Here is a 24,631-nt window from a genome sequence, read left to right as displayed (position 1 = left end):
GGATCGGCAGAGAAGAATGTGAGAAATTCCCCAAATACAGGTGTGCCAAACTTGTAGCGTCATAACCAAGAATACTCGAGGCTGTAATCGCTGCCAAAGATGCTTCAACAAAGTACTGAATAAAGGGTCTGAATACTTATGTCAATGTATTATTTACATTTTTAGTTTTAATAAATGTGCAACATTTTCTAGAAACCTGTTTTTGCTTTGTCATTATGGGGTATTATGTGTAAATTGATGTGGGAAAAGTCAAGGGGTCTGAATACTTTTACGAATGCTCTGTACACAATCCACGTCTCAATTGTCTCAAGGCATCAAATTTCTTCTTTAACTTGTCTCCTCCCCTTCATCTACACTGATTGAAGTGGATTTAACAAGTGACATCAATAAGGGTTCATAGCTTTCACCTGGTTTCACCTGGATTTATTTCACCAGTCTATGTAAGCCGTCATTGAAAAATAAGAATTTGTTCTCAACTGACTTGCCGAGTTAAATAAAGGTTAAATAAAGGTTTTACACGTGTCAAATTTCACCTGGATTTATTTCACCAGTTTTTGTCATGGAAAGAGCAGGTGTTCCTAATGTTTTGTACAATGGATTGGGTGGAGTAGAAGGCCAGCAACACGCCATATAATTGAATCTCCCATGAAATGGTATCCTATATACATTCTACAGACCCTACTGAGGATTCCCTAGTGCAGCGCCTAGAATAGTTTTCACTCTACCAGCCAATATGTATTTCATATACCGGGTCTGGGCTCGGGGGCCTGATGGGTGTCACACTTTTCCCCTATCCCTAGCGTTTAGACACTTTTCCCCTGTCCCTAGCGTTTAGACACTTTTCCCCTATCCCTAGCGTTTAGAGACTTTTCCCCTATCCCTAGCGTTTAGAGACTTTTCCCCTATCCCTAGCATTTAGACACTTTTCCCCTATCCCTAGCGTTTAGACACTTTTCCCCTATCCCTAGCGTTTAGACACTTTTCCCCTGTCCCTAGCGTTTAGACACTTTTCTCTATATCACAACTAAATACAGGTTATTGACACTTTACTATTACATCGGGGGACTTTATTTTATTTTTATTATTTTTTTATTTTTTGAAAATTCCGTGACCCGGAAGTACTTCATTAATGTTGCTGAGGAGACGCTGATGTCGAGACGCAGGTGGATGATTGATTCTGCTTGCGCTTTCACTGGATCTCATCAACCAAACAAGTCGCCAAAGGAAATCAGTATCAAGTAGCCAAATGAAATCAGTATCAAATAGCCTACTGCTAACATTTTAAATGTGAGCTTGTACATTTGGTTTGTAAACTAACGCTTTCCGTGAATCGTTAGTGGTTGCGGCGGCCTGGCTTTGTTGTTATCCAAACTAGCCGTCCAATCCAACCCGTTTGTGTAGCTAGCTAACTAGATTCAGTCAGAGTTGAAGTGTGTCTTTTATTTTATATTTAGTCATCTATCATTGCATTGTGGGTAAAATATCAAGCGAGGAATAAGCTAGCTGGCGACTAGCTAGGTAGTTAGCTAGCTAAATTATCTTGACCAACCGTTGCTAAACTAATTGCCTGCCGGTTTGTGTTAATCCCTGTTGGACGGGATGAGTTGTTCGCTATTTTAGCTACATATATATTTTTGGAGCTATCGCACGATCAAAGTTAGTGAAAATCCCCCAGAACTTGTTGAGGTCACCTCTTTTAGATCCACCTCCAGCCCGACCATGTCTGAGCCGGGATCTGGCTGTGATGATCCGGCCCAGAGAAGCTCACAGCCTGGTCCAGAGACGGTGTCAGTGAAGCTGGAGGACTGCGGTCAAACACTGGAACTCAATGTGATTGTGAAAGAGGAGGAGGAGAGAGAAATCAAGGAGGAAGAAAACATTGACTCGGGTAAATTCAAGCTAACCACATCTTTGTTTTAGAGTGCTGTACAAATCAGGATCAATGAGTTAACCAGCTTTGATAAACAACCCCACATTACAGTTGATTTTCTGGTACATTAAGAAATCTAAACTTTTATATCTGTGTTTTGGGTTGTTGAGTCAAATTAAACCAATATCAAGCTTCAAGTTATTTCTGAATATTTAGGCAAGTTTGTATTTATTATGGATCCCCATTAGATGCTGCCTTGGCAAAATGAAGGCAGTTACACATTTAAAAAAAAACATTACAATACATTTCACAACATATGACGCGTGTGCCCTCGGGCCTCTACTCCACTACCACATATCAACAACACAAAGTACATGTGGGAAAGCGTGTGTCTATGATTGTTGCGTCACAGTCCCAGCTGTTCTATAGGGTGTATTTGTGTCCGTTTTTTAAATTCTTTCAGTGAAATTCGGAACCGTTACGTCATTTATCTAACGGGTGGCATCCATAAGCCTAAATATTGCTGTTACATTGCACAACCTTCAATGTTATGTCATAATTGTGTAAAATTCCGGCAAATTAGTTCGCAACGAGCCAGGCGTCTGTGTGCAATGAACGCAAGAGAAGTGACACAATTTCTCCTGGTTAATATTGCCTGCTAACATGAATTTCTTTTAAATATGGAGATTTAAAAATGTATACTTCTGTGTATTGATTTTAAGAAAGGCATTTATGTTTGGGTACATTCATGCAACGATTGTGCTTTTTTCGCAAATGCGCTTTTGTTAAATCATCCCCCATTTGGCGAAGGGTTCGCAACGAGCCAGGCGGCCCAAACTGCTGCATATACCCAGACTCTGTTGCAAGAGAAGTGACACAATTTCCCTAGTTAAAATAAATTCATATTAGCAGGCAATATTAACTAAATATGCAGGTTTAAAAAAAAATCCTTGTGTTTTGAATTTAAGAAAGGCGTTGATGTTTAGGGTTAAGTACACCTTGGTGCAATGACAGTGCTTTTTTTGCAAATGCCGTGCTGCCCTGTTCTGAGTCAATTGCAATTTTTCAAAGTCCATTTTTGTGGCACCTGACCACACGACTGAACAGTATTCAGGTGCGACAAAACTTTTATTTTTATTTATTTTTTTATTTCACCTTTATTTAACCAGGTAGGCTAGTTGAGAACAAGTTCTCATTTGCAACTGCGACCTGGCCAAAATAAAGCATAGCAGTGTGAACAGACAACACAGAGTTACACATGGAGTAAACAATTAACAAGTCAATAACACAGTAGAAAAAAAAATGGGCAGTCTATATACAATGTGTGCAAAAGGCATGAGGAGGTAGGCGAATAATACAATTTTGCAGATTAACACTGGAATGATAAATGATCAGATGGTCATGTACAGGTAGAGATATTGGTGTGCAAAAGAGCAGAAAAGTAAATAAATAAAAAACAGTATAAAAACAGTATGGGAATGAGGTAGGTGAAAATGGGTGTGCTATTTACCAATAGACTATGTACAGCTGCAGCGATCGGTTAGCTGCTCGGATAGCTGATGTTTGAAGTTGGTGAGGGAGATAAAAGTCTCCAACTTCAGCGATTTTTGCAGTTCGTTCCAGTCACAGGCAGCAGAGTACTGGAACGAAAGGCGGCCAAATGAGGTGTTGGCTTTAGGGATGATCAGTGAGATACACCTGCTGGAGCGCGTGCTACGGATGGGTGTTGCCATCGTGACCAGTGAACTGAGATAAGGCGGAGCTTTACCTAGCATGGACTTGTAGATGACCTGGAGCCAGTGGGTCTGGCGACGAATATGTAGTGAGGGCCAGCCGACTAGAGCATACAAGTCGCAGTGGTGGGTGGTATAAGGTGCTTTAGTGACAAAACGGATGGCACTGTGATAGACTGCATCCAGTTTGCTGAGTAGAGTGTTGGAAGCCATTTTGTAGATGACACCCCCGAAGTCGAGGATCGGTAGGATAGTCAGTTTTACTAGGGTAAGCTTGGCGGCGTGAGTGAAGGAGGCTTTGTTGCGGAATAGAAAGCCGACTCTTGATTTGATTTTCGATTGGAGATGTTTGATGTGAGTCTGGAAGGAGTGTTTGCAGTCTAGCCAGACACCTAGGTACTTATAGATGTCCACATATTCAAGGTCGGAACCATCCAGGGTGGTGATGCTAGTCGGGCATGCGGGTGCAGGCAGCGATCGGTTGAAAAGCATGCATTTGGTTTTACTCGCGTTTAAGAGCAGTTGGAGGCCACGGAAGGAGTGCTGTATGGCATTGAAGCTCGTTTGGAGGTTAGATAGCACAGTGTCCAATGACGGGCCGAAAGTATATAGAATGGTGTCGTCTGCGTAGAGGTGGATCAGGGAATCGCCCGCAGCAAGAGCAACATCATTGAAATATACAGAGAAAAGAGTCTGCCTGAGAATTGAACCCTGTGGCACTCCCATAGAGACTGCCAGAAGACCGGACAGCATGCCCTCCGATTTGACACACTGAACTCTTGTCTGCAAAGTAATTGGTGAGGCAGTCACCAGGCAAGGCAGTCATCCGAAAAACCGAGGCTATTGAGTCTGCCGATAAGAATATGGTGATTGACAGAGTCGAAAGCCTTGGCAAGGTCGATGAAGACGGCTGCACAGTACTGTCTTTTATCGATGGCGGTTATGATATCGTTTAGTACCTTGAGTGTAGCTGAGGTGCACCCGTAACCGGCTCGGAAACCAGATTGCACAGCGGAGAAGGTACGGTGGGATTCGAGATGGTCAGTGACCTGTTTGTTGACTTGGCTTTCGAAGTCCTTAGATAGGCAGGGCAGGATGGATATAGGTCTATAACAGTTTGGGTCCAGGGTGTCTCCCCCTTTGAAGAGGGGGATGACTGCGGCAGCTTTCCAATCCTTGGGGATCTCAGACGATATGAGAGGTTGAACAGGCTGGTAATAGGGGTTGCGACAATGGCGGCGGATAGTTTCAGAAATAGAGGGTCCAGATTGTCAAGCCCAGCTGATTTGTACGGGTCCAGGTTTTGCAGCTCTTTCAGAACATCTGCTATCTGGATTTGGGTAAAGGAGAACCTGGAGAGGCTTGGGCGAGGAGCTGCGGGGGGGGGGGGGGGGGCAGAGCTGTTGGCCGAGGTTGGAGTAGCCAGGCGGAAGGCATGGCCAGCCGTTGAGAAGTGCTTATTGAAGTTTTCGTTAATCATGGATTTATCAGTGGAGACCGTATTACCTAGCCTCAGTGCAGTGGGCAGCTGGGAGGAGGTGCTCTTGTTCTCCATGGACTTCAGTGTCCCAGAACTTTTTGGAGTTGGAGCTACAGGATGCAAACTTCTGCCTGAAGAAGCTGGCCTTAGCTTTCCTGACTGACTGTGTGTATTGGTTCCTGACTTCCCTGAACAGTTGCATATCACGGGGGCCTAGGGCCTGTAGGACCTGCCTTGTTGATAGTGTTGTTAAGAAGGTAGAAACTAGATCCTGTAGGACCTGCCTTGTTGATAGTGTTGTTAAGAAGGTAGAAACTAGGGCCTGTAGGACCTGCCTTGTTGATAGTGTTGTTAAGAAGGTAGAAACTAGGGCCTGTAGGACCTGCCTTGTTGATAGTGTTGTTAAGAAGGTAGACACTAGGGCCTGTAGGACCTGCCTTGTTGATAGTGTTGTTAAGAATGAAGAGCAGTGCTTTATTATGGACAGACTTCTCCCCATCCTAGCTACTGTTGTATCAATGTGTTCTGACCATGACAGTTTACAATCCAGGGTTACTCCATGCAGTTTAGTCTCCTCAACCTGCTCGATTTCCACACTATTCATTACAAGATTTAGTTGAGGTTTAGTGAATGATTTGTCCCAAATACAATGCTTTTGGTTTTTGATTCCTTGCCACCTATTCTGAAACTAACTGCAGCTCTATGTTAAGTGTTACTGTCATTTCAGACGCTGTGGTAGCTGACGTGTGTAGTGTTGAGTCATCCTCATACATAGAGACACACTGGCTTTACTCAAAGTCAATTAGACCATGCCAATATCAAGCTTAAAGTTATTTCTGAATATTTAGGCAAGTTAGCTGGCTAAACTCATTGATCCTGCTTTGTAGTATAAACCCTCAGGCTTCTGAATGTGGGAGGATGAGCGCCACAACAAATGACTGTCCAGTAACTCACCAGTCAGTGTGCAATGCATTGTAATTTATCTCTGTGTGATGCAAAGCAACAAGCCCCTTTGTCTGTTTATTTCTCTGTTAATGTGTACACACACTCCAGCTCACATCCCACCAAATTCATGTTGAATCCTGCATTTTTTTAAACCCAAAATCCTTTGTTCCTCTTTCTGTTTCTTACCCAATATGTGTTCATATTCTTACAGGAAAGAGCTCCAACCCAGACTCAGACAGCAATCCCAGTCCCACAGCATCAGGAAACCGCAGACAGAAGCCCCAACCCTGCTGTAGCGACAGTTTTATTTGTCCAACTCACCTCAAATCACACCAACCAACTCCCAAAATAAATAAGACTTACCTTTGCCGTCAATGTGGGAACAGTTTTCAGACACCAGGCAAGCTAAAGGCTCACCAGAGAATGCACATTGGAGAGAATCCTTACCCCTGCTCCCAGTGTGAGAAGAGCTTCAATCATTCAGGAAGACTTAAGGACCATCAAAGAGTACATACTGGGGAGAAGCCTTACCACTGCCCTCTTTGTGGGAAGAGTTTCAGTCAGTTAGGAAACCTGAAGACTCATCAGAAAAATCACAAGCCTTACCACTGCTCACAATGTGGGAAGAGTTTCAGTGAGAAAGTAAAACTTACGGGACATGAGAGAGTACATAGTGGACAGAAACCTTACCACTGTACCCAATGTGGCAAAAGCTTCAATTATTATTCAGTACTTAAGGAACATCAAAGAGTACATACAGGGGAGAAGCCTTACCACTGCACACTTTGTGGGAAGAGTTTCAGTTGGGCAACAAACATAAGGAATCATCAGTTAAGACACATTGGAGAGAAACCTACATGTACTCTCAATGTGATTGTCAAAGAGGAGGAGGGCGAACAGAGACATATTAAGGCAGAAGAGCGAGAAGTTGAGGTAGAGGAGAGAGAGGTGAAGGAAGAGGCTACATAAGCTAACTCCATAGGAATTGCATTGCCGGGGGGGGGGGGGGGGGTGATAATGGATGGGGGCGGAACACGAAGTGCAGCTGGATGTATACGATACAGTCCCTTTCAAAAACGAAACATATTTGGTTGGTATAGACAATGAATTATTTCCAACCTACTTTAACTGAGGAGACAGGGCCTACAGACAGGGCCTACAGACAGGTCCTACAGACAGGTCCTACAGACAGGTCCTACAGACCAATATTTCAACATTGTATTTTTCAATATTGGTCATAAAAAGTTGTCTTTGAAGCTATTGTTTTCCATAAGTAACTTATTTAATTTTCTTATTAGCACAATAAAAGGTGGCCATTGATTAAAATGGAATCTTATGAACCTGTTATTGATGTTGAAATGCAGGCTTTTATGTTGAAGTTTTTTTTTATAGAAATGTTTTTTTTTTTGTGTGCAATAAGGTGTCAAGAATGTGTATTTGAATTGACCTGCCTGATAAAGTTAAGGTAAATACATGCATTATATGAGAGTGATGTCATTGTTTGTGCTGCTAGCAGAACAAAAGGTCAAACCGTGGTTTGTAATGATTCTGTGAACTCGTAGATCAAATAGCCAAAAGTGTGATAGAACCTGATTCAATAGATTCTCCACTGGGTCGAGCTGAGGCTCAATGTAAGATCAGAGACATGTTGGTAGATGTGTGGTTTGTAATGATTCTGTGAACTCGTAGATCAAATAGCCAAAAGTGTGATAGAACCTGATTCAATAGATTCTCCACTGGGTCGAGCTGAGGCTCAATGTAAGATCAGAGACATGTTGGTAGACGTGTGGCAGAAGGGTTTGGATTCAGAGACCAAGGGCCGGCATTTATAATCCCTCCAAAGGAAGGTTGGAGGACCAAGATTCCAAGATCAGACTGGGAAAGAAGAGGTGGCTCCAATACCAAATCGTCCCTTAAGCCCTGCACCCCATGTACTTGTGTAGATCTGAGAGGATTTGATAACACTGTAGAGGGGAGAGACCATTGTTAAGAGACCATTGTTAATTGAATTCATCATTCCATTTGGTTGGCCTTCATGTGAATGGTTTGTGTCTGGACTCTATGGTTTTCTTGTATTGTTCTAAATACAGTTCCTACAGTCTTTCAGCAAGTATTCAAAACCCTTTGACTATTCCACATTTTGTGTGTTACAGCCTGAATTCAAAATGGATTAAAGAAAAACATTTCTCTCACCCATCAACACACACTAACCCATAATGACAAATTGAAACCATGTTTTAGAAATGTTTACAAATTTAGTGAAAATGACATTTCAGATAAGTCTCCATTTAGTTTTACATGTTGAATGTCTCAGTAGTATAGGGCCAACACCCTGTAGCCTACTGAAAGAAGTAGACAAACGTTCACTCTGCTATCATTACTCAGATAGACCTCCATTTTGTTTTACATGTTGAATGTCTCACTAGTATAGGACCAACACCGTGTAGCCTACTGAAAGAAGTAGACAAACGTTCACTCTGCTATCATTACTCAGATAGACCTCCATTATGTTTTACATGTTGAATGTCTCACTAGTAAGGGCCAACACGGTAGCCTACTGAATAGACAAACGTTCACTCTGCTATCATTTCAGATAGATCCACATGTTTTTTTGTACATTTCAACAGCAGTCAGACCAATCTACCTTGTTCTACCTTGTTTTATTAGGGCTAACCGTGTAGCCTACTGAAAGAAGTAGACAAACGTTCACTCTGCTATCATTACTCAGATAGACCTCCTAAAGTTGAATTGTAGTTGTGCCCCCCACAGAAAGGTGCAGATGGAGAGAGACACCAGAGAAGACAGAGAAAGTGTCTGACGAGTGCAGATGGAGAGGACAACAGAGAAAGTGTCATAAGAGGGCAGATGGAGAGGACAACAGAGAAAGTGTCATAAGAGGGCAGATGGAGAGGACAACAGAGAAAGTGTCATAAGAGGGCAGATGGAGAGGACAACAGAGAAAGTGAAACAGAAGAGGCAGATGGAGAGGACAACAGAGAAAGTGACAGAAGAGTGCAGATGGAGAGGACAACAGAGAAAGTGTCATAAGAGTGCAGATGGAGAGGACAACAGAGAAAGTGTCATAAGAGGGCAGATGGAGAGGACAACAGATGGAGAGGACAACAGAGAAAGTGTCATAAGAGGGCAGATGGAGAGGACAACAGAGAAAGTGACAGAAGAGTGCAGATGGAGAGGACAACAGACAAAGTGACAGAAGAGTGCAGATGGAGAGGACAACAGAGAAAGTGTCATAAGAGGGCAGATGGAGAGGACAACAGAGAAAGTGTCATAAGAGGGCAGATGGAGAGGACAACAGAGAAAGTGACATAAGAGGCAGATGGAGAGGACAACAGAGAAAGTGACATAAGAGGGCAGATGGAGAGGACAACAGAGAAAGTGTCATAAGAGGGCAGATGGAGAGGACAACAGAGAAAGTGTCATAAGAGGGCAGATGGAGAGGACAACAGAGAAAGTGTCAGACGAGTGCAGATGGAGAGGACAACAGAGAAAGTGTCATAAGAGTGCAGATGGAGAGGACAACAGAGAAAGTGTCAGAAGAGTGCAGATGGAGAGGACAACAGAGAAAGTGTTAAGAGGGCAGATGGAGAGGACAACAGAGAAAGTGTCATAAGAGGGCAGATGGAGAGGACAACAGAGAAAGTGTCAGAAGAGTGCAGATGGAGAGGACAACAGAGAAAGTGTCATAAGAGGGCAGATGGAGAGGACAACAGAGAAAGTGTCATAAGAGGGCAGATGGAGAGGACAACAGAGAAAGTGTCATAAGAGGGCAGATGGAGAGGACAACAGAGAAAGTGTCATAAGAGGGCAGATGGAGAGGACAACAGAGAAAGTGTCATAAGAGGGCAGATGGAGAGGACAACAGAGAAAGTGTCATAAGAGGGCAGATTTTAGGACAACAGAGAAAGTGTCATAAGAGGGCAGATGGAGAGGACAACAGAGAAAGTGTCATAAGAGGGCAGATGGAGAGGACAACAGAGAAAGTGTCAGACGAGTGCAGATGGAGAGGACAACAGAGAAAGTGTCAGACGAGTGCAGATGGAGTGGACAACAGAGAAAGTGTCAGACGAGTGCAGATGGAGTGGACAACAGAGAAAGTGTCAGACGAGTGCAGATGGAGAGAGAATATAGGTGGGTTGAGTACAGTAACAGTATTACTTCAAGCTGCTCTATAGATTCTAATTACACTGAACAGAAATATGAATGTACAGAGGGAGGGACTGAAACATGTACAGTGTTGGTCCCGTGTTTCATGAGCTGAAGTAAAATATCCCAGACGTTTACCGCAATCAGATTGGCTCATTAGACAAGCCAGAGTCTATGTTTGAAATCTTTTTGGCAACATGCTGTAGAGTAAAGAGGAGATAGACCCATAGTAGCTACTGTAATTGGTCGTTTCTGCTGTGGTAGGTGGGAAGGTGCAAAATTACCTGAAAAATATCTAATCTCTCAAAATGAATCTCAAAATGCACCAAATTCATGCATTTAGCTGTTGAAATTCCTTATTTTTCTTGTCGGGGTAGAATGCCTCCGGACTCCCCTACTGGCTTTGGGCTAAGACCCCAATGTCTTCAAATCCTATATATTTTTTACAAATTAACTTTTATATAACTAGGCAGGTCAGTTAAGAACAAATTATTATTTACAATGACGGCCTACACCAGCCAAACCTGGGCCAATTGTACACCTCCCTATGGGACTCCCAATCACGGTCAGTTGTAATGCAGCCTGGATTCGAACCAAGGTGTCTGTAGTGACACCTCTAGCACTGAGATGCAGTGCCTGAGACCGCTGCACCACTCAGGAGCTGCAAGAGGTTTCACTCTTCAACATCTGTCCACTTGGTAATACAGCATTATTCAATGTGTTTATATGGGCTTTTTTTATTTCACCTTTATTTAACTAGGCAAGTCAGTTAAGAACTAATTCTAATTTACAATGATGGCCTACTGGGGAACAGTGGGTTAACTGCCTTGTTCAGGGGCAGAACAATCTATCAACCTTTTCGGTTACTGGCCCAACGCTGTAACAACTAGGCTACCTGCGGTATGTGTTAATTGTAGGTGTGCCAATGGGGCCGGGGGTCAGAAATGTCCGGTGAGAGAGAGGCAGATTGAGGTTTCCAGGGTTAGATTAGTGCAGAAGTTGTCATTTGCTGAGGCAGTGAAGGAAGTAGAGGAAGATGGGTCAAGGGGGAGGGATCCTGAGAGGAGTGGTGTTAGTAGTAGATCTGTACCAGAACAGAGGGAGGGATCCTGAGAGGAGTGGTGTTAGTAGTAGATCTGTATCAGTACAGAGGGAGGGACTGAGAGGAGTGGTGTGTAGTAGATCTGTATCAGTACAGAGGGAGGGACTGAGAGGGGTGGTGTTAGTAGTAGATCTGTACCAGTACAGAGGGAGGGACTGAGAGGAGGGGTGTTAGTAGTAGTAGATCTGTACCAGTACAGAGGGAGGGATCCTGAGAGGAGGGGTGTTAGTAGTAGTAGATCTGTACCAGTACAGAGGGAGGGATCCTGAGAGGAGGGGTGTTAGTAGTAGTAGATCTGTACCAGTACAGAGGGAGGGATCCTGAGAGGAGTGGTGTTAGTAGTAGATCTGTACCAGTACAGAGGGAGGGATCCTGAGAGGAGTGGTGTTAGTAGTAGATCTGTACCAGTACAGAGGGAGGGATCCTGAGAGGAGGGGTGTTAGTAGTAGTAGATCTGTACCAGTACAGAGGGAGGGATCCTGAGAGGAGTGGTGTTAGTAGTAGATCTGTACCAGTACAGAGGGAGGGATCCTGAGAGGAGGGGTGTTAGTAGTAGATCTGTACCAGTACAGAGGGAGGGATCCTGAGAGGAGGGGTGTTAGTAGTAGATCTGTACCAGTACAGAGGGAGGGACTGAGAGGAGGGGTGTTAGTAGTAGATCTGTACCAGTACAGAGGGAGGGATCCTGAGAGGAGGGGTGTTAGTAGTAGATCTGTAACAGTACAGAGGGAGGGACTGAGAGGAGGGGTGTTAGTAGTAGATCTGTACCAGTACAGAGGGAGGGACTGAGAGGAGGGGTGTTAGTAGTAGATCTGTACCAGTACAGAGGGAGGGACTGAGAGGAGGGGTGTTAGTAGTAGTAGATCTGTACCAGTACAGAGGGAGGGACTGAGAGGGGTGGTGTTAGTAGTAGATCTGTAACAGTACAGAGGGAGGGACTGAGAGGAGGGGTGTTAGTAGTAGATCTGTACCAGTACAGAGGGAGGGACTGAGAGGAGTGGTGTTAGTAGTAGATCTGTACCAGTTCAGAGGGAGGGACAACAAGTGATCCATGTTTCAGTAAGATTTGATTTTTATAATTTATAGCAATGGTTATTAACTGTACTGCAGGGATGGAAGATAAGTCGCAGAAAATTGAAGTTGTGGTGGCAGCTGCAGAGAAGTATTTGGTTGAATGACGTTTGACACCATAAGAGTTACAGGGTGTGTTGAGCGGTGGTGTCCTTTCAGGCTGTTGGCCTGAGCGACGACAACATAGATTTAGTGGAGTAGGGTGGTGGGTTTTTAATTAGTGTAGGGTTAGATGGTAGGGCATTTGTTCATTTATTAACTTAACAAAAAAACAGACTATAAGGGTGTTATACTCCAGTCTAGTAGGTGGCGGTAATGCAACATGTGTCGGATGCCATCCGCCGTTAAACCACATCGAAGAAGAAGAAGATCCCGTCATACTGATGTGTCTATACCATATAGAATAATACATTGAACGATTCTGATCGCTCCCACAGGATCTCATAATTTCCATTTACAGACAAACAATTACAGAAAAGTAACTGTTCGGGTATTTACATTTTTAAATGTGACCTTGTAGTTGGGTTTGTAAACTAACGCATTCCCATGAATCTGCAGTGGTTTCCGCGGCCTGGCTTTGTTATTGTTTTTCCCAGCAAGTTAGCCATTAGTCAGCTACATAGTTAGCTAGTTACAACCTCCAATCTGTTACCATAGCTAATGTTAGTTAGTTAACTACAGTCCAGGATAACGGTTTAAGTGTGACTTGCTTTTGGTAGCCAGCTAACGTCTCCTTGTGAGCAAAATGACTTAGCGAGGAATTAGCTAGCTAGCTAAATTAGCTGGACCAACCGTTGCTAATGGCTACCGATTTACGCTAAAACAAAAATCCCTGTTGGACGTTATGTGTGGTTAGCTCGTTTAGCAAACGTTACATGTTTGTGTTGTCTTTTCTGTAGCAATCACACGAAAGATCCATCTGTGAAAACCACCCTGAACTTGTTGAGGTCTCCTCTTTTAGATCCACCTCCAAGCCCGACCATGTCTGAGCCGGGTTCTGGCTGTGATGATCCGGCCCAGAGAAGCTCACAGCCTGGTCCAGAGACGGTGTCAGTGAAGCTGGAGGACTGCGGTCAAACACTGGAACTCAATGTGATTGTGAAAGAGGAGGAGGAGAGAGAAATCAAGGAGGAAGAAAACAGTGACTCGGGTGAGTTCTGGCTGTCTTTTCCCACCAGCGCAGACTTTGCTGATATCTATTTTATCGAGGAGACATGTATTTACTATGATTGAGAAATGTGGTCTCACCTACTTAAGATGGATGCACTATGCAAGTCGCTCTGGTTAAGGGCGTCTGCTGAAGGACTAAAATGGACTTCCATCCTCTTTGACTTGAGTTCAGGCTGTGTTTCGTAGGGAGGGAGGACAGATTGCTTTATCCCCAAACATTATAATATTTTATATATTTATTTTGTGTTATCACTGTGTGATTCAAAGCAACAAGCCCCTTGTAAAAGGCCTTTATTTCAATGCCTCTGTTAATGTACCAGGCCTCTGGCTGACATCACAACATATTAAAGAGCAACTTAATGCAAAAAAAACACTTTCAATATTGACTAAAGAAAGTGTAAGTAGGATCATTTTGGTCATAAACTTTATTCCAAAACAGTTGTGAGATTTGTGTAACTGAGGTCATCATGACACATGAGGGTTGTACATGAGGGTTGTGTTTGGATTCCAATCGTGCTCCACTAACACAACAGTGGTAGACCTGATGACTGACAACGATGAGACAGCCTGTAGGGAGGAGGTCAGAGACCTGACCATATGGTGCAAGGACAACAACCTCTCCCTCAATGTGATCAAGACAAAGGAGATGATTGTGGACTACAGGAAAAAGGCGGACCGAGCCACGCCCCCATTCTCATCGACGGGGCTGTAGTGGAGCAGGCTGAGAGCTTCAAGTTCCTTTGGCGTCCACATCACCAACAAACTAACATGGTCCAAGCACACCAAGACAGTCGTGAAGAGGGCACGACAAAACCTATTCCCCTACAGGAGACACAAAGATTTGGCATGGGTCATCAGATTTTTACAGCTATACCATCGAGAGCATCCTGACGGGTTGCATCACTGCCTGGTATGGCAATTGCTCGGCCGCAAGGCACTACAGAGGGTAGTGCGTACGGCCCAGTACATCACCAGGGCCAAGTCTCCTGCCATCCAGGACCTCTATACCAGGCGGTGTCAGAGGAAGGCCCTAATAATTGTCAAAGACTCCAGTTTCCCTAGTCATAGACTGTTCTCTCTGCTACCGCACAGGAAGTAGTACCAGAGCGCCAAATCTAGGTTCAAGAGACTCCTAAATAGCTTCTACCCCCAAGCCATAAGACTCCCGAACAGCTAATCAAATGGCTACGCAGACTATTTGCATAGTCTGGGTAGCCATTCCCTTCTCCTAGCTGCCAACCTCCTTGCTCCGAAGCACCTCTCACTCACATGGCTCTCTCAGATATCTCAATTCTTATTAGCCAATTCCCGTCATGTGATCGGGTCCATCTCACAGTCGTCGCAGCCCAGAGGTAGGCTACCAGTGAAGCGCGACACATCGGGCTAGGCTACCAGTGAAGCGCGACACATCGGGCTAGGCTACCAGTGAAGAGCGACACATCGGGCTAGGCTACCAGTGAAGAGCGACACATCGGGCTAGGCTACCAGTGAAGAGCGACACATCGGGCTAGGCTACCATTGAAGATCGACACATCGGGCTAGGCTACCAGTGAAGAGCGACACATCGGGCTAGGCTACCAGTGAAGATCGACACATCGGGCTAGGCTACCAGTGAAGAGCGACACATCGGGCTAGGCTACCAGTGAAGAGCGACACATCGGGCTAGGCTACCATTGAAGAGCGACACATCGGGCTAGGCTACCATTGAAGAGCGACACATCGGGCTAGGTTACCAGTGAAGAGCGACACATCGGGCTAGGTTACCAGTGAAGAGCGACACATCGGGCTAGGCTACCAGTGAAGAGCGACACATCGGGGTAGGCTACCAGTGAAAGGCGACACATCGGGCTAGGCTACCAGTGAAGAGCGACACATCGGGCTAGGCTGCTAGCGAAGAGCGACACATCGGGCTAGGCTGCTAGCGAAGAGCGACACATCGGGGTAGGCTGCAACGGTCTTATCGGATTCCAAGACGGATATTGAAGATGTTAGAAGAAATGTCCATTTTTTGGGGGGTCGACAAGATGAGCAACGAACAGGCTTCTGCTTTTACTACGTCAATGTACTATCCTCCCCATAGTTCAAAGGTTGACCTCTTCTATTGGTCAGCTTGTTGTTCTGTGCGAGAAGTAAATATTCCAAACCAGACTCTGGGACAGTTGTGTGGTGATAGATCCCAAATGAATCCAACCACCGTACGTCAAAACACCCTTTAATAGCAATGAGGCTGATCAGAATGTTTAGTTACATTTTTCTCTTCACGTTATAAGCCCAGCAATGTCCACACGGCACTAAATCAAATCAAATTGTATTGTCACATACACATGGTTAGCAGATGTTAATGCGAGTGTAGCGAAATGCTTGTGCTTCTAGTTCCGACCATGCAGTAATATCTAACAAGTAATCTAACAATTTCACAACAACTACCTTATACACACAAGTGTAAAGGAATTATTAAGAATAAGTACATATAAATATATGGATGAGCGATGGCCGAACGGCATAGACAAGATGGTATAGAGTACAGAATATACATATGAGATGAGTAATGTAGGGTATGTAAACATTTATATAAAGTGACTTTGTTTAAGTGACTAGTGATACATTTATTACATCCAAATGTTAATTATAAAAGTGGCTAGAGATTGAGTCTGTATGTTGGCAGAAGCCACTCAATGTTAGTGATGGCTGTTTAACAGTCTGATGGCCTTGAGATAGAAGCTGTTTTTCAGTCTCTCGATCCCAGCTTTGATGCACCTGACCTCTACATCCAAACTCTGCACCTCTGTCTTCACCCTGCTGCATTATACGTTTTAACTCTACATCCAAACTCTGCACCCTCTGGTCTTCTGGATTATAGCGGGGTGAACAGGCCGTGTCCGGGTGGTTGTTGTCCTTGATGATTGTTTTGGGCCTTCCTGTGACTTCGGGTGGTGTAGGTGTCCTGGAGGGCAGGTAGTTTGCCCCCAGTGATGTGTTGTGCAGACCTCACTACCCTCTGGAGAGCCTTACGGTTGTGGGTGGAGTAGTTGCCGTACCAGGCGGTGATACAGCCTGACAGGATGCTCTCGATTGTGCATCTGTAAAAGTTTGAGTGTTTTTGGGGACAAGCCACATTTCTTCAGCCTCCTGAGGTTGAAGAGGTGCTGTTGGGCCTTCTTCACCACGCTGTCTGTGTGGGTGGACCATTTCAGTTTGTCTGTGATGGGTACGCCAAGGAACTTAAATTTCCACCTTCTCCACTACTGTCCTGTCAATGTGGATAGGGCAGTGCTCCCTCTGCTGTTTCCTGAAGTCCACAATCTCCTTTGTTTGTTGACGTTGAGTGTGAAGTTATTTTCCTGACACCACACTCCGAGGACGCTCACTTCCTCCCTGTAGGCCGTCTCGTCGTTGTTGGTAATCAAGCCTACCACTGTAGTGTCGTCTGCAAACGACACTACAGTGGTAGGAGGGTTTGGAGGGTACTATGGGGTTAAATGCTGAGCTGTAATCGAATGAACAGCATTCTTACATAGGTATTCCTCTTGTCCAGACAGGATAGGGCAAAGTGGTTGCGATTACGTTGTCTGTGGACCTATTGGGGCGGTAAGCAAATTGGAGTGGGTCTAGGTTGTCAGGTAGGGTGGAGGTGATATGATCCTTGACTAGTCTCTCAAAGCACTTCATGATGAAAGAAGTGGGTGCTACAGGGTGATAGTCATCTAGTTCAGGTACCTTAGATTTCATGGGAACAGGAACAATTGTGGCCCTCTTGAAGCATGTGGACACAGCAGACTGGGATAGGGATTGATTGAATATGTCCGTGAACACAACAGCAAGCTGGTTTGCGCATGCTCTGAGGACGCGGCTAGGGATGCCGTCTGGGCCTCTAACACGTTTAAATGTTTTACTTACGTTGGCTGCGGTGAAGGAGAGTCCGCATGTTTTGGTTGCGGGCCGTGTCAGTGGCACTGTATTGTCCTCAAAGCGAGCAACGAAGTTGTTTAGTTTGTCTGGGAGCAAGACATTGGTGTCTGCGACGGGGCTGGTTTTCTTTTTGTAGTCCGTGATTGACTGTAGACCCTGCCACATACATTTCGTGTCTGAGCCGTTGAATTGCAACTCTACTTTGTCTCTATACTGACTCTTAGCTTGTTTGATTGCCTTGCGGAGGGAATAGCTACACTGTTTGTATTCATCTTTCCGGTCGCCTTGCCACGATTAAAAGCAGTGGTTCGCGTTTTCAGTTTTGCACGAATGCTGCCATCAATCCACGGTTTCTGGTTGGGGAAGGATTTAATCGTCACCGTGGGTACCACATCACCGAAGCACTTGCTAATAAACTTGCTCACCGAATAAGCGTATATGTCAATGTTATTGTCCGATGCTATCCGGAACATATCCCAGTCCACGTGATCGAAGCAATCTTGAAGCGTGGAATCAGATTTGGTCGGACCAGCATTGAACAGACCTGAGCACGGGCGTTTCCTGTTTTAGTTTCTGTCTATAGGCTGGGAGCAACAAAATGGAGTCGTGGTCAGATTTGCCGACAGAGGGCTTTGAATGCGTCACAGAAATTAGAGTAGCAATTATCCAGAGTGTTGCCAGCCCGGGTCGCGCATTCAATATGCCACTAAAATTGAGAGCCTTGTTTTCAGATTAGCCTTTTTAAAATCCCCAGCTACAATAAATGCAGCCTCAGGATATGTGGTTTCCAGTTTACATAGTCCAATTAAGTTATTTCAGGGCCATCAAGGTGTCTGCTTGAGGGGGGTATACACGGCTGTGATTAGCATCGAAGAGAATTCTCTTGGTAGATAATACGGTTGGCATTTGATCGTAAGGAATTCTAGGTCAGGTGAACAAAAGGACTTGAGTTCTTGTATGTTGTTATGATCACACCACGACTCGTTAATCATACACCCCCGCCCTTCTTCTTACCAGAGAGATGTTAGTTTCTGTCGGCGCGATGCATGAAGAAACCGGGTGGGCTATAAGCTCAGCAATGTCCACGCGGCAGTAGGCTATAAGCTCAGCAATGTCCACGCGGCAGTAGGCTATAAGCTCAGCAATGTCCACGCGGCAGTAGGCTATAAGCTCAGCAATGTTCACACGACAGTAGGCTATAAGCTCAGCAATGTCCACGCGGCAGTAGGCTATAAGCTCAGCAATGTCCACGCGGCAGTAGGCTATAAGCTCAGCAATGTTCACACGGCAGTAGACTATAAACTCAGCAATGTCCACGCGGCAGTAGGCTAAAAGCTCAGCAATGTCCACGCGGCAGTAGGCTATAAGCTCAGCAATGTTCACACGGCAGTAGGCTATAAGCTCAGCAATGTTCACACGGCAGTAGGCTATAAGCTCAAATGTTCCAAATTGCATTTAGCGTTTTATGGTTAAATAGTTGAAAAATGATGACTGCCTCCGCTCAGATTGCAAGGTGGGTGATGTTGCCGTGCGCAACAGTCATTGGCCTTTCTCTCCTGTCTGAATGAACAGCCTCTCCTATCTGAATGAACAGTCTCTCCTGTCTGAATGAACAGCCTCTCCTGTCTGAATGAACAGCCTCTCCTGTCTGAATGAACAGCCTCTCCTGTCTGAATGAACAGCCTCTCCTGTCTGAATGAACAGCCTCTCCTGTCTGAATCTCCTGTCTGAATGAACAGCCTCTCCTGTCTGAATGAACAGCCTCTCCTGTCTGAATGTCTGAATGAACAGCCTCTCCTGTCTGAATGAACAGTCTCTCCTGTCTGAATGACAGCCTCTCCTGTCTGAATGAACAGCCTCTGAATGAACAGCCTCTCCTGTCTGTCTGAATGAACAGCCTCTCTGAATGAACAGCCTCTGAATGAACAGCCTCTCCTGTCTGAATCTGAATGAACAGCCTCTCCTGTCTGAATGAATGAACAGCCTCTCCTGTCTGAATGAGACAGCCTCTCCTGTCTGAATGAACAGCCTCTCCTGTCTGAATGAACAGCCTGTCTGAATGAACATCTAATATTGAACAGCCTCTCCTGTCTGAATGAACAGCCTCTCCTGTCTGAATGAACAGCCTTTGTCAACAGCCTCTCCTGTCTGAATGAACAGCCTCTCCTGTCTGAATGAACAGCCTCTCCTGTCTGAATGAGCCTCTCCTGTCTGAATGAACAGCCTCTCCTGTCTGAATCAGCCTCTCCTGTCTGAACAGCCTCTCCTGTCTGAATGAACAGCCTCTCCTGTCTGAATGAACAGCCTCTCCTGTCTGAATGAACAGCCTCTCCTGTCTGAATGAACAGCCTCTCCTGTCTGAATGAACAGCCTCTCCTGTCTGAATGAACAGCCTCTCCTGTCTGAATGAACAGCCTCTCCTGTCTGAATGAGCAGTCTCTCCTGTCTGAATTTTCTGTCTGAAACAGCCTCTCCTGTCTGAATGAACAGCCTCTCCTGTCTGAATGAACAGCCTCTCCTGTCTGAATGAACAGCCTCTCCTGTCTGAATGAACAGCCTCTCCTGTCTGAATGAACAGCCTCTCCTGTCTGAATGAACAGCCTCTCCTGTCTGAATGAACAGCCTCTCCTGTCTGAATGAACAGCCTCTCCTGTCTGAATGAACAGCCTCTCCTGTCTGAATGAACAGCCTCTCCTGTCTGAATGAACAGCCTCTCCTGTCTGAATGAACAGCCTCTGGTATGACAGAATCAAGCCTTTAGACATTAATATTAATTATCCTTCATTATATTTGTCAAATATGACAGACTATGGTATTGACTACAGCCTATCACCTACACTTGACGTGTAGGATAATTATTTCTGTACATTGACATACACTTATGTTTTTCTTAACAGAAGAGCTAGTGTGTTTTTTTCTTCTTCAAATTAATTTAATTGTCTATTTTGGTTAATTGCCTTGGTGCCCTAGCAGATTGCCTTGGTGCTCTAGCAGATGGCCTTGGTGGTCTAGCAGATGGCCTTGGTGCTCTAGCAGATTGCCTTGGTGCTCAAGCAGATGGCCTTGGTGCTCTAGCAGATGGCCTTGGTGCTCTAGCAGATGGCCTTGGTGCTCTAGCAGATGGCCTTGGTGCTCTAGCAGATGGCCTTGGTGCTCTGGCAGATGGCCTTGGTGCTCTAGCAGATGGCCTTAGTGCTCTAGCAGATTGCCTTGGTGCTCCAGCAGATTGCCTTGGTGCTCCAGCAGATTGCCTTGGTGCTCTAGCAGATGGCCTTGGTGCCATGGCAGATTGCCTTGGTGCTCTAGCAGATGGCCTTGGTGCTCTAGCAGATGGCCTTGGTGCCCTGGCAGATTGCCTTGGTGCTCTAGCAGATGGCCTTGGTGCCCTAGCAGATGGCCTTGGTGCTCTGGCAGATGGCCTTGGTGCTCTAGCAGATGGCCTTGGTGCTCCAGCAGATTGCCTTGGTGCTCCAGCAGATTGCCTTGGTGCTCTAGCAGATGGCCTTGGTGCTCTAGCAGATTGCCTTGGTGCTCTAGCAGATGGCCTTGGTGCCCTGGCAGATTGCCTTGGTGCCCTAGCAGATGGCCTTGGTGCCCTAGCAGATGGCCTTGGTGCTCTAGCAGATGGCCTTGGTGCTCTAGCAGATGGCCTTGGTGCTCTAGCAGATGGCCATGGTGCCCTAGCAGATGGCCTTGGTGCTCTAGCAGATGGCCTTGGTGCCCTGGCAGATTGGGCACCTCTTGGAAGGCCAAATGGCCTTGCCCCTAACATCAGGACACTCCAGTCTGCCATTGTTTTGGGCAAATGGGGGGAATTAAGACAATGGGCACTTGTTAATATTCCAAAATGACGATTCTCAAACATCTTAGTGTCCCGCCTCGACCTGTTTTATAACATGATTTGCTATGAAACACTGCCAGACTTACAACTTTCTCGCTCTCCGTTACCAGAGTGTGTCAGAAACAAAACGGTACCAAAGCACATGTGTCACCAGTGACTTGATAAGCTGATTGAGCTAATGTGGCCTGCCTGATCAATGTACCTGCTTCATTGACAAACACAGAGATGGAACTTGGCTAGCTGGCTAGTGATTTTAGGAACTAATAAATGTTGTTGGTGAAGGGTATGGAACCCTGGTCTCTGGTGGGGAGTCTTAAATGTGATTGGTGTAGGGGAGTTTTATCACTACATCAGGGCTCTACGCTAATTACAGATTTCTTGATTGATCTGAGATTATTTCGGACTATTTTGAGGAATTGGTAGGATATGTTGTTGCTTCCGTGACTAGTTTTTTAGCCATTATTTAAGGTTAAATCCTGCATTTTTAAGCCTAAAAGCCTTTGTTCCTCTTTCTGTTTCTTACCCAATATGTGTTTATATTCTCACAGGAAAGAGCTCCAACCCAGACTCGGACAGCAAGTCCAGGCCCACAGCATCAGGAAATCATAAACAATGCAGACAGAAGTCCCAACCCTGCTGTAGCGACAGTTTTATTTGTCCAACTCACCTCAAATCACTCAAACAGACTCCCAAAATAAAGAAGACATACCTCTGCTCCCAATGTGGGAAGAGTTTCAGTCGGACAGGAGACCTAAAGAGTCACGAGAGATCACACAGTAAAAAAAAGCCTTACCACTGCGTTCAATGTGGGGAGGGATTCACTCAGCTTGGAAGTCTAAAAAGTCACCAGAGAATACATACAGGGGAGAAGCCTTACCACTGCTCCCAGTGTGGGAAGAGCTTTAATCGTTCAGGAAACCTTACAGAACACCAAAGAATACATACAGGGGAGAAGCCTCACCACTGCACCCAATGTGGGAAGAGTTTCAGTCGGGCAGGAATTCTAAAGAATCATAAGAGAACCCACACAGGAGAGAAACCTTTCCACTGTTCTGTTTGTGGGAAGAGTTTTACAAGAGAAGTAAGCCTAAAGAATCATCAAAGAGTACACACTGGAGAGAAACCTTTCCACTGCGCCACATGTGGGAGGGGTTTCAGTGAGAAAGTAAATCTTAATAGACACGAGCGAGTACATAGTGAAGAGAAGCCTTACCACTGCACCACATGTGGGAAGAGCTTTAATCACTCAGGAAGCCTTAAGGAACACCAGAGAATACATACAGGGGAGAAACCTTACCACTGCACTGAGTGTGGAAAGAAATTCCGTTTTGCGGGAGATCTAAAGAATCACCAGAGATCACACAGTAGGGAGAAGCCTTACCACTGCTCTCTTTGTGGGAAGAGTTTCAATCAACCCGGAAACCTAAAGAGTCATCAGCGAATACACATAGAAGAGGTGCCTACCAGTACTCTCAATGTGATTGTCAAAGAGGAGGAGGGTGAGAGGAAAATCAATGATAAGGTAAAGAGAGAAGTTGAGGAAAGTAATGGTGTAGTTGACTCAGGTACATCAAGACTACCTGGTCGTGGGAGTTACCCCTGTCCTCAATGTGGGAAAAATTTTAGTTCCTCAAGTAATCTAAAGAATCATCAAAGAGTACACACTGGTGAGAAACCTTTCCACTGCTCAGTATGTGGGAAGCGTTTCCGTGAGAAAGCACACCTTAAGAGACATGAGAGGGTACATAATGGAGAGAAGCCTTACAACTGCTTCGAATGTGGGAAGAATTTCCGTGTGGAAGAGACCCTACAGAAACACCAGAGAATCCACACAGGAGAGAAGCCTCACCACTGCTCTCTTTGTGAGAAGAGCTTTAATCATTCAGGAAGCCTTAAAGAACATCAAAGAATACATAGTGGAGAAAAGCCTTACCACTGCTCTCTTTGTGGGAAGAGCTTCCATCATTCGGGAACCTTTAAGAAACATCAGCAAAAACACATTGGAGTGAAACCTACCTGCAATCTCAATGTGATTGTCAAAGAGAAGGATGATGACTGTACTGTCAATGTGATTGTCAAAGAGGAGGATGATGACTGTACTGTCAATGTGATTGTCAAAGAGGAGGATGATGACTGTACTCTCAATGTGATTGTCAAAAAGGAGGATGGTGACTGCACTCTCAATGTGATTGTCAAAGAGGAGGATGATGACTGCACTCTCAATGTGATTGTCAAAAAGGAGGATGGTGACTGTACTCTCAATGTGATTGTCAAAGAGGAGGAGGATGACCCAGATACATCAAGACTACCTGATTGTGGTCGTTACCCCTGTCCTCAATGTGGAAAGAATTTTAGTTCCTCGAGTAATCTAAAGAATCATCAAAGAGTACACACTGGAGAGAAACCTTTCCACTGCTCTGCATGTGGGAAGAGTTTCAGTGAGAAAGCAAACCTTAAGAGACATGAGAGAGTACATGAGAAGGAAAAGAGAGAAGTTGAGGAAGAGGAGAAAACTGGTAGTATAGTTGACCCAGGGACATCAAGACTACCTGGCCGTGGGAGTTACCCCTGTCCTCAATGTGGGAAGAGTTTCAGTTCCTTAGGTAATCTAAATAATCACCAAAAAGTACACACGGGAGAGAAGCCTTACCATTGCACCCAATGTGGGAAGAGCTTCAGTGAGAAAGCAAACCTAAAGAGACATGAGATAGTACATAGTGGAGAGAAGCCTTACCACTGCACCCAATGTGGGAAGAATTTCCGTGCGGCAGATACCCTACAGAAACACCAGAGAATCCACACAGGAGAGAAGCCTAACCACTGCTATTTTTGTGGGAAGAGCTTTGATAATTTAGGCAGCCTTAAGGAACATAAAAAAATACATAATGGAGAGAAGCCTTACCACTGCACTCAATGTGGGAAGAGCTTCAATTACTCAGGAAATTTTAAGAAACATCAAAGAATACATATTGGAGAGAATCCAACCTTTATTCTCAATGTGATTGTCAAAGAGGAGGAGGAAGATGGAAAAGAGAGAGAAGTTGAGGTCGAGGAGAGAGATGTGAAGGAAGAGGATACATAAGCTAACTAGGAAAGGAGAGTTTTACCTCATATCTTTGCAATGCTGTCTTCTGTGTCAGTATGGGATTGGGCAGCACCATTGAGGGCGATCTCCTTTTTAAAATAGTCCATATCTTGTACTTCTATGAGTGTATTGGAAGGTAGCAAATCAACTGAAAAAGTACATACCACCTATTTTGGTGGAGTGTGTATAATCTGAACAGGATACCACCTCCTAATGTACTGCAGTCTGAACAGGATACCACCTCCTAATGTACTGCAGTCT

General features: G+C 45.1%; 2 protein-coding genes across 4 annotated transcripts; both read left to right on the top strand.

Annotated features, from left to right (window-relative positions):
- The first annotated feature begins 1,150 nt into the window (after positions 1-1,150).
- LOC124002694 (zinc finger protein 271-like) lies at positions 1,151-24,631 on the top strand. Of its 3 annotated transcripts, none has more exons than XM_046310349.1 (3): positions 1,151-1,287; positions 13,327-13,515; positions 21,834-24,631. In XM_046310349.1, exons 2-3 carry the CDS (start codon positions 13,347-13,349, stop codon positions 24,365-24,367), a joined length of 2,703 nt encoding a protein of 900 aa, XP_046166305.1. In that variant the 5' UTR covers positions 1,151-1,287; positions 13,327-13,346; the 3' UTR covers positions 24,368-24,631. The 3 variants fall into 3 exon arrangements, with proteins under 3 accessions (XP_046166305.1, XP_046166306.1, XP_046166304.1); XM_046310350.1 differs by lacking the exon at positions 1,151-1,287 and adding an exon at positions 12,706-12,843; XM_046310348.1 differs by lacking the exon at positions 1,151-1,287 and adding an exon at positions 12,728-12,855.
- On the top strand, positions 1,163-8,134 carry LOC124002784 (zinc finger protein 239-like). Its single transcript, XM_046310518.1, has 2 exons — positions 1,163-1,888; positions 6,240-8,134. The coding sequence occupies exons 1-2, from the start codon at positions 1,720-1,722 to the stop codon at positions 6,995-6,997; spliced, it is 927 nt and encodes a 308-aa protein (XP_046166474.1). The 5' UTR covers positions 1,163-1,719; the 3' UTR covers positions 6,998-8,134.

The sequence above is a fragment of the Oncorhynchus gorbuscha genome, linkage group LG18 (genome assembly GCF_021184085.1).
Source record: "Oncorhynchus gorbuscha isolate QuinsamMale2020 ecotype Even-year linkage group LG18, OgorEven_v1.0, whole genome shotgun sequence".
Lineage (NCBI taxonomy): Eukaryota > Metazoa > Chordata > Actinopteri > Salmoniformes > Salmonidae > Oncorhynchus > Oncorhynchus gorbuscha.
This window is presented reverse-complemented; position numbering and strand designations above follow the sequence as displayed.

Bases quoted from the DNA above. Each gene is read 5' to 3' on its own strand.
- LOC124002784 (XM_046310518.1), top strand. From the start codon at position 1,720: ATGTCTGAGCCGGGATCTGGCTGTGATGATCCGGCCCAGAGAAGCTCA. The intron at 1,889-6,239 runs GTAAATTCAAGC...ATATTCTTACAG, and splicing joins GGAAGAAAACATTGACTCGG to GAAAGAGCTCCAACCCAGAC.
- LOC124002694 (XM_046310349.1), top strand. From the start codon at position 13,347: ATGTCTGAGCCGGGTTCTGGCTGTGATGATCCGGCCCAGAGAAGCTCA. The intron at 13,516-21,833 runs GTGAGTTCTGGC...ATATTCTCACAG, and splicing joins GGAAGAAAACAGTGACTCGG to GAAAGAGCTCCAACCCAGAC.